The following is an 8,331-nucleotide window of genomic DNA, read 5'->3' as shown; positions in this document are numbered from 1 at the left end:
GCTGCAGTTCCACAGAGACGGGGACTTGGGGCTTCCACAGCTGCAGTGTCACGAGGAGGGGAAAGTTGAGGTTGTGACCACTGTGGTGTCACAGAGAGTGGAACACTGGGACTGCCACAGATGTGGTGTCAGAGAGATTGGAACCTTGGGGCTGCCACCACTGTTTTCTCATAGAGAGGGGAATCTTTGTTTTGCCACTGTGCTGGTGTCAGACAGAGGGGAGCGCTGGGGGTGCCACCTCTGGTGTCACAGCGAGGGGGACTAGGGGGAGTGCCACAGCTGTGTTGTCACAGAGAGGGGAACGCTGGGGCTGTAACTGCTGTGGTGTCAGAGAGAGGGGAAGGTCAGGATTGCCACCATTGTGGTGTCACAGAGAGAGGAATGTTGGCACTGCTACTGCTCTGGTGTGACAGAGAATGGAACACTGGGGCAGCCATTGCTGTGGTGTCATAAAGAGTGGAGTTTTGGGGCTGCCACCCGTGTGGTGTCAAAGAAGGGAATGTTGGAATTGCCACTGCTGTGGTCTCACAAAGAGGGGGAGATGGTACTGCCACACCTGTAGTGTCAGAGAGAGGGGAACATTGTGGCTTCCACTGCTGTGGTCTCACAGAGAGTGAAACACTGCCAAACCTCCCCTGGTGCTGTGCCCACTCCAGTGCTGTTCCTCTGTGACACTGCAGGGCCTCCTGGGGACATGGTGACACTGCGGGGATTCATGAGGACTTTTTGACACTCCAGTGTTTTCTAGGAACATGGTGACACTGCAGGGACTGATGGGATCACAGGGACCCTGTGACACTCTGGGGTCTTGGAGAATCCAGAGGCCCCTTTGGGGCCGTGGGCCCTTGTAAGTGATGGTCTGAACTTTCCCTCATTTGCCTCATGACCATCGCAAGGACAGAGACTGGGTCCCCGAGGACCCTGACTGGAGTTCTGGCCTGGCTGAGGTGGATGCTGCCCAAGTGATTGTGCACAGCTGTGTTTTCAGTGACTGCTTCTAGCAGGGGGCTGGCAAAGGAGCGACTCGCCCTATATGCTTGCACCTGCTTCTTGGCAATAGCCCATGAATTTCCCCACCTCTTGGCCAAATGAACTTTCAGGAGTAACGTTGGTGGTCCCTCACGGAAAACCCTTCATCTGCTTCTCTACCACCATGACACAAAGAGATTGCAGCCCCCCCTCCCAAGGGCTGTGACTGAGACCCCTATGATTCTATAATGGGGAGGGGCTGACCAAACTGAAGGGAGATGTGCCAGGTGTGGTCGTTGGATCAAGAAAACAATGACTCTCACTCACTGCTGAGAACATGATCTGTTCCCCCTTGACGGTTTCAACAGACTTACTCTTCATTGTACCTGTTCCCCCTCAGCAATTTCAAGAGAATTACCTGTTCCCCCCCTTGGCAAAGGACTATAATAGACCCCTGAGTGTCACATTCACATTTTCTGAAAAATCCCTTTGCCCAGGATTTTTCTCCAGGGAAGCTGAGAAATCTCAGAGAAAAATGAAAGCAATGATTATCTGATTTGCTTCTCCTCTGTTTTGCTCATGTGGAATGTGGTTGGAGATCATTTACCAACAGGGGATTGTTTCATTGGTTTTTGCTCTGATTGTTTTGACCTATTGGCCAATCAGGGCCAAGCTGTGTCAGACTCTGGAGGGAGTCACAAGTTTCATTATTATCTTTTTAGCCTTCTGTAAGTATCCTTTCTATATTCTTTAGTATAGTTTAGTATAGCATTCTTTTAATATAATATAGTATCATAAAATAATCAATTGCCTTCTGAGAACATGGAGTCAGATTCATCATTCCTTCCTTGTCTGGGGGAAACACAAATACAATACCTGAGTTAACCAGGACATTGAGATTCTCCCTGACATCACAAGGTGAATTTCCATCAACCTGGACCACGAAGATTTTGTCTCTATGTTTGGTAGCTATACCCTCTGTTTGTCTCTCTCTCTCTGTCTTAATCTTTTATCTCTTTTCTAACCCTTCTATGGCATTTGCTGTGGGCAGTCAATAAAAGGTGCATTTGTTTTGATCAATACTGAAATCCCCTCTGTGTTGATTTTGGCACTCTGAGATCAGTTAATGAACCATCACGACCTCCACTTGTACCAGAGGATTGTGCCAGAGGTGCCCACCAAACCAAGGAGAAAAGACAAAACCAGAGGTCAAAGTGCCGTGGGGTGCTATGGGGTGTCATGGGGTGTCCCTCTCTGTGCTGGCACAGGGCAGAAGCTCAGTGCAAGGAACAGCCACGGGAACATCCTATGGGACACGGGGACATGCTGTGGGACACGTGAATATCCCACAGGATATGGCCCCAGGACCTCGGGGATTTTTGGTCCCACCAGGGGCGGGGGCCAGGGGACATACAGAGAGGGACAGGGACACACGGAAAGGAACAGGGTCACAGGGGGGAGATGGGGATGAGGACACTCAGAGGGGACAGGGACACATGGAAGGGAACGGGGTCACATGGGGGAGATTGGAACGGGGACACTAGGATGGGACAGGAACACACGACGACGGAGAAAGTGGACAGGGATATGTGCAGAGGGATAGGGACACACAGGTGGGGGATGGTGATACACAGAGGGAAGGAGAGACAGGGACACATGGAGCGGGGAACACGATGCCACCAGGATACACATGTGGGGACGCTGCACTAGGACATGTCAGCACAAGATGCCATCAGGACGTGTCAGAGGATGCTGCCACCAGAACATGCATTACGACAAAAGGCGGATCTGGTGACACCCAGCACGGCGCCACGTGACCCCGCGGTGACACCGCCCATGCCCGCCCCTTGCCCTGTCCCCAGGAGCGGTTTCATGGCGGTGGCCACAGCACTAGGTTCCCTGGGCACGGTGGCCCTGGGCACCTTTGTGGTGGCCCTGCGGCTGCGGTGGCTCCGGGATGTGCTGGTGGCTGTCACCCGATTCTGGGCCACTTGTCGCCAGCTGAACAAGTTCCCCATCCCATCCTGCTGCAATTGGTTGCTGGGACACACCAGCATGGTGAGGGGACAGTGGGTGGCACCTGCGGGGACAGCGGGGACAGGGGTGGAGGCACCAGCAAAGGAACAATTGGGTGGTGGCACCTGTGAGGGGACAGAAGGAATGGGGTGGTGGCACTTGGGATGGTGAGGACAGAGTGGTGGCAACTGCCAGGGGGACAGTGGGGACAATCACACATGTCCCCAAGGCTGGCAGTATGCTGAGGACACACGTCCCCAAGCCTATCTGTGCCCCCAGTGACACACATGTCCTGTTGTCCCCAGGGCCAGAGCACGGAGGAAGCCCTACAGCAGGTGGACACCTTGGTGGCCCAGTACCCTCATGGCTGCCTCTGGTGGGGACTTCCCTGGCTGCCTGTCCTGCGCCTCTTCCACCCCAGCACCCTCCAGCCACTCCTCAGTGCCTCAGGTAGGACATGGGACATCAGACAGATCCCCAGGGCCACCCATGGGTGTCACTGCACCTGGCACAGAGACCTGGCAGTGCCCAGGCAGTGGCCACCAACCCAAGTCCACAGGTCCCAGAGGTGTCAGCATGGCCAGGCCAAATGCCACCCCACAGTGGCCACCAACCTGTCCTTGAGGTTCCCCAAGGCCACCCAAAGTGTCACCATGTCCAGCCTCTGGTTGTCCCCCAACCCTCGTCCTTTGGTGGCCATGAGGGGATGGGGGATGATGGTGGCCATGGAGACATGGAAGTGCACAAGAGGGTGGCTATGGCCATGGGGAGATGATGGTGACCATAGGGTGGTGGCCATGGGGGGATGGTGGTCTAGGGGATGGTGGTGGCCATGGAAGGGTTGGCCATGGAGGCCAGGAGGATGCTGGTGGCCATGGTGGGCTGGGGCATAGACTGGTGGCCACAGGGGAACAGTGGTGGCCATGGGCAGCATTGACCATAGAGCTGATGGCCAGTGGGATGGTGGTGCCTGTAGGGTGGTGGCCATTAGGGAAGAGTGGTGGCCATGGATGGGATTTGGCCGTAGACCGGTGGCCCCAGGTGGCCCCTGGCTTATCTCACCCCCGCAGGACGAGAACGGCCACACCCTGTCAGACGAGGACATCGCGGCTGAGGCTGACACCTTCATGTTTGAGGGTGAGCACGAGCTCCCAGGCGCCACTGGGGAGGAGCCACTCCAGTGTCCCCTCACTCACCCAATGTCCCCACAGGTCATGACACCACGGCCAGTGGCCTGGCATGGCTCTTCTACAACCTGGCTGGCCACCCTGAGCACCAGGAGCGATGCTGCCAGGAGGTCCAGGAGCTCCTGGCTGGCCGGGACACTGCGGACATTGAATGGTGAGATGTCCCCAGGGCCACCCCAGGTCATGTGGCTTGGGGACACGATGCCACCCCCGCTTTGTCCCCAGGGAGGACCTGTCCCAGCTGCCCTTCACCACCATGTGCATCAAGAACAGCCTGCAGCTGCACCCTCCTGTCATTGCTGTGTCCCAGTGCTGCACTGAGGACATCCCCCTGCGTGATGGCTGTGCCACCCCAAGGATATAGCATGGCCAAGGTGTCCCCAGTGTCACCAGCCACCCTCATCTGCTGTCCCTAAAGTGGCCATTCCCATCCCACCAGGAGTCATCTGCCGGATGAGCATCTACAGGACCCACCACAACCCAGACCTCTGGCCTGAGCCTGAGGTAGGGCCACCCTATGAGGTGTCCTTGTCACCATGATGGTGACAGCTGTGTCCCCTCGGTGTGACTGTGCTGGTGTCACCCCAGGTGTTCAACCCTCTGAGGTTCAGCCCAGAGAACAGCAAGAGATGGTCCCGGTTGTCCTTCATCCCCTTCTCTGCTGGCCCCAGGTAAGTGGTGGACTGGGGACAGGAGTGTCCCCAGGTGCCACCTCCGTCTCTGGCTGGGTTCACAGTGGGGTGACACTGACAGTGGGGATGTGGTGGCAGGAACTGCATCGGGTAGAGCTTTGCCATGGCTGAGATGAAGGTGGCAGTGGCACTGACACTGTCCCGGTTTGTGCTGTGGAGGGACACGGCGAGGCCACCCCTGCGTCGCAAGCCCGAGCTGATCCTGCGTGCTGAGGACGGGCTCTGGCTGCTGCTGGAGCCACTGGGAGTGGCTGATGGACACGGGTCACCAGGACATGGGGACATCCTGCAAGGGAGGTGTCACAGCCAGGGAAAGAGCAGGGAATAAACGGGAGCATGAAGGGGACAGTATCATGGTGCTGGTGGGGATGTGCTGTCCTTGGTCATGGGACACCTCATGGCATGGACATGTCAACCCATGGACTTGTCCCCTAAGCCACTTGTCACCACCCATGGCCACGTCCCCCATGTCCTCATCCATGGCCATGTCACCATCTATACCTGTGACACCCCCCCCCCATGCCCAATATCGCCATCCACAGCCATGTCCGCACCCACGTCCTTGTCCATGTCCCCAGCCCCACCATGATCCCCACCATGTTCCCCAATGTCACCATCCGTGACTTAGTTAAATGTCTTTATTTTTACCCCAATGGTGGGTGAAGGGATGAACAGAAATGATAGAAAATCAAGGCCAAAATAACAGGATTTACGTGTCCATGCTGGCTGAGTATTCATGTGCCTGGTGGGTAGAAAGGACCTTTTCTAGAGGAATTTCCACTCCACTGCCTCCAAAATCCTGGTTTTGTGCCCCAGTCCATCACCATTTGGCTATGAAAGATGTCTCTGGTCCAGGGAGAATTAGAATCGTGGAATGATTTAGGTTGGAAAAAACCTCCAACACCATCCTTTATGCCACCCGAAGAAATGACTGGATGTAAAAGGTGAGTATTTTTGGGGTCGAAAGTAAAAAACTGTGCGGTCCCCTATGAAATTCTGATGTCGGTTTGCATCCCAGTGGATTTTTCTCTGGCTGTGTCCAAGTGTCCAAGGGAAGCCAGGAAGATGTGCAGACCACCAGCCAGGTGTCTTTCTAACAGGAATCAGAATCACCAGGACCATGGATCACCAAGTCTCACTGTGGACCATCCAACGGGGGACCTCCAGTGGGGGATGGAGTTGGAGCAGCGCTCAAAGCTCTTCCAACACACGGAGCACTTGTAGGGCTTCCCTTACTGCTGCCTCCCTTGGTGCTGGGTCATAGTAGAGTTCTGGGAGAAGCGCTTCCCACACTTGGGACACTCTTAGGGCCTCTCCCCAGCGTGGATCTGATGGTGGGTGATGAGAGTGGAGTTTCTCTTAAAGCCCCTCCCGCACTCGTGGCAGCAGAAGGGCCTCTATTCTGTGTGAATCTGCTGATGCTTGAGGAGACGGTATCTGCTCTGAAACCTCTCCCCACACTCAGGACACTCACAGTGCCTCTCCTCAGTGTGAATTCTCTGGTGGGCAATCAGGCTGGAGCTCTGGCTGAAGCTTTTCCCACATTCCCCACATTTGTAGGGCCTCTCCCCTGTGTGAATTCTCTGGTGGGCATTTAGGGCGGAGCTCTGCCTGAAGCTTTTCCCACATTCCCCGCACTTGTAGGGCCTCTCTCCAGTGTGGATCCTCTGGTGGGCAATCAGGGTGGAGGGCGCACGGAAGCTTTTCCCACATTCCCTGCACTTACAGGGCCTCTCCCCAGTGTGGATCTGCTGGTGGCGAATCAGATACCATCTCTGGCTGAAGCTTTTCCCACATTCCCCGCACTCGTAGGGCCTCTCCCCAGTGTGCATCCTCTGGTGCATGATCAGGCTGGCGTTCCCCATGTAGCTCTTCCCACATTCAGAGCAGGTGTAGGGGCATTCCCCAGTGTGCATTGTCTGGTGGATGATCAGGCCAGAGCTGTCACGGAAACGCTTCCCACACTCCCCACACACATAGGGGCGTATCCCAGTATGGATTATCTGGTGGAGTTTCAGGCTGGAGCTCCTCCTGAAGCTTTTCCCACATTCTCCACATTTATAGGGTCGTTCCTTGGTGTGGGTCGTCTGGTGGATGATCAGGTGGGAGCTGACCCTGAAGCTCTTCCCACATTCCTCACACTTGTGGGGCCATTCCCCGGTGTGGATCCTCTGGTGGACAATCAGGTGGGAGCTGATCCTGAACCTCTGTCCATATTCCCCACACTCGTGGGGCCATTCCCCAGTGTGGATCCTTCGGTGGACGATCAGGTGGGATCTGTTCCGGAACCTCTTCCCACATTCCCCACACTCGTGGGGCCGTTCCCCGGTGTGGATCCTCTGGTGGGCAGTGAGTTGGTGGCTGATCCTGAAGCTCTTCCCACATTCCCCACACTCGTAGGGCCGTTCCCCGGTGTGGATCCTCTGGTGGACGATCAGGTGGGAGCTCGCGGGAAAACTCTTCCCACATTCCAAGCACTGGTGGGGCTTCTTGCCATCATCAAGCTGCTCATTGACCAGCACCTCAGAGCTCTGGCCAGATCTCTGGCTGCCTTCCTGGCACAGGCTGGGTCTTTACCCCTCAGAGCATCCTGGGCTGGGTTTGGAGCCCCTCCTCCTGAGGGATCTCCGGGGCTTTTCCTCCCCATTAGATTCCTGTGCTGTGGAGCCGCTGAAAACGGCCTCGTCCATGAGGTTTTTCCTTTGGGGATGTGTCCTCCCTGCTCTCCATCCTCAGCTCCTTGTCTGCAGGAGAAGGAAAAGGAGAGGATGGGATTTGCCTCCGTGCCAGAGGGAAGGAGAAGGAGATCCTCCCAATCCATCCCCAGCAGGACAGCGTTGGCAGCAGGGTTGTCCTGCAGCCAGGGGCAGTGCTGGGCTGGGAGATGGAGCAGGAGAGAGGGAGAAAGGGGTAGTGATTTCTTCCTCACCTGCCTCAGTGTCCTGGGGCATCTTCTGCTTCCTCGCAGCCTTCTCCTCCATCCAGAGAAGGTTTGGGAATGGACAATCCTGATTTGGGGAAAAACAAGATGTGAGTGCATTGGCTTTGAAGGTCCACTGGCCAAGTCCATCTCTAGAAATCACTGGGTGGCTGGTGGCCAGAAATACCTCCAAAATTGACTAAGTCCAAAACCACTACCTAGGAATTCCCTGCTTCCAGTGTCCTTATTTGAGGTTATGGGGGTCCCTCTTCTCAGAGCTGCTGGGCCCCCATGGGTGCTGGGCATCGCCCCTCTCCCGGGTTCTGCTCAGCCATGCTGAGGGGCTTTTGGGGGTCCCAGGGCTCATACTCCCCTGATTGTGTGACAAATGTTTTTGTGATTCGTGTCAATTGGCAATGGAATCAGCAAATGCTTCTATCTGCTGTGTCCAAAATAGACACAAAAAAAGGTTTTAGATCTTTCTCACCAAATATCCAAATAAAGCATTGAAATAAAAGAAGTATAGTAGAGTAAAAGAAATGAGGTA

General features: G+C 55.5%; 1 protein-coding gene and 1 pseudogene across 1 annotated transcript; one reads left to right on the top strand and one right to left on the bottom strand.

The window, feature by feature from the left end:
* The first annotated feature begins 2,682 nt into the window (after positions 1-2,682).
* LOC135287308 (leukotriene-B4 omega-hydroxylase 3-like) lies at positions 2,683-5,527 on the top strand (annotated as a pseudogene).
* Positions 5,479-7,437, bottom strand: LOC135287420 (zinc finger protein 239-like; the record flags this gene model as incomplete). Its single annotated transcript, XM_064400779.1, has 1 exon — positions 5,479-7,437. A coding segment is annotated over one exon (1,176 nt), but the record flags the coding sequence as incomplete, so codon positions are not given.
* Positions 7,438-8,331: the final 894 nt, after the last annotated feature.

This window comes from Passer domesticus, chromosome 29 (assembly GCF_036417665.1).
Source record: "Passer domesticus isolate bPasDom1 chromosome 29, bPasDom1.hap1, whole genome shotgun sequence".
In the NCBI taxonomy this organism is placed as follows: domain Eukaryota; kingdom Metazoa; phylum Chordata; class Aves; order Passeriformes; family Passeridae; genus Passer; species Passer domesticus.
Note: the sequence above shows the minus strand (reverse complement) of the source record. Positions and strands in the feature narration are given on the sequence as shown.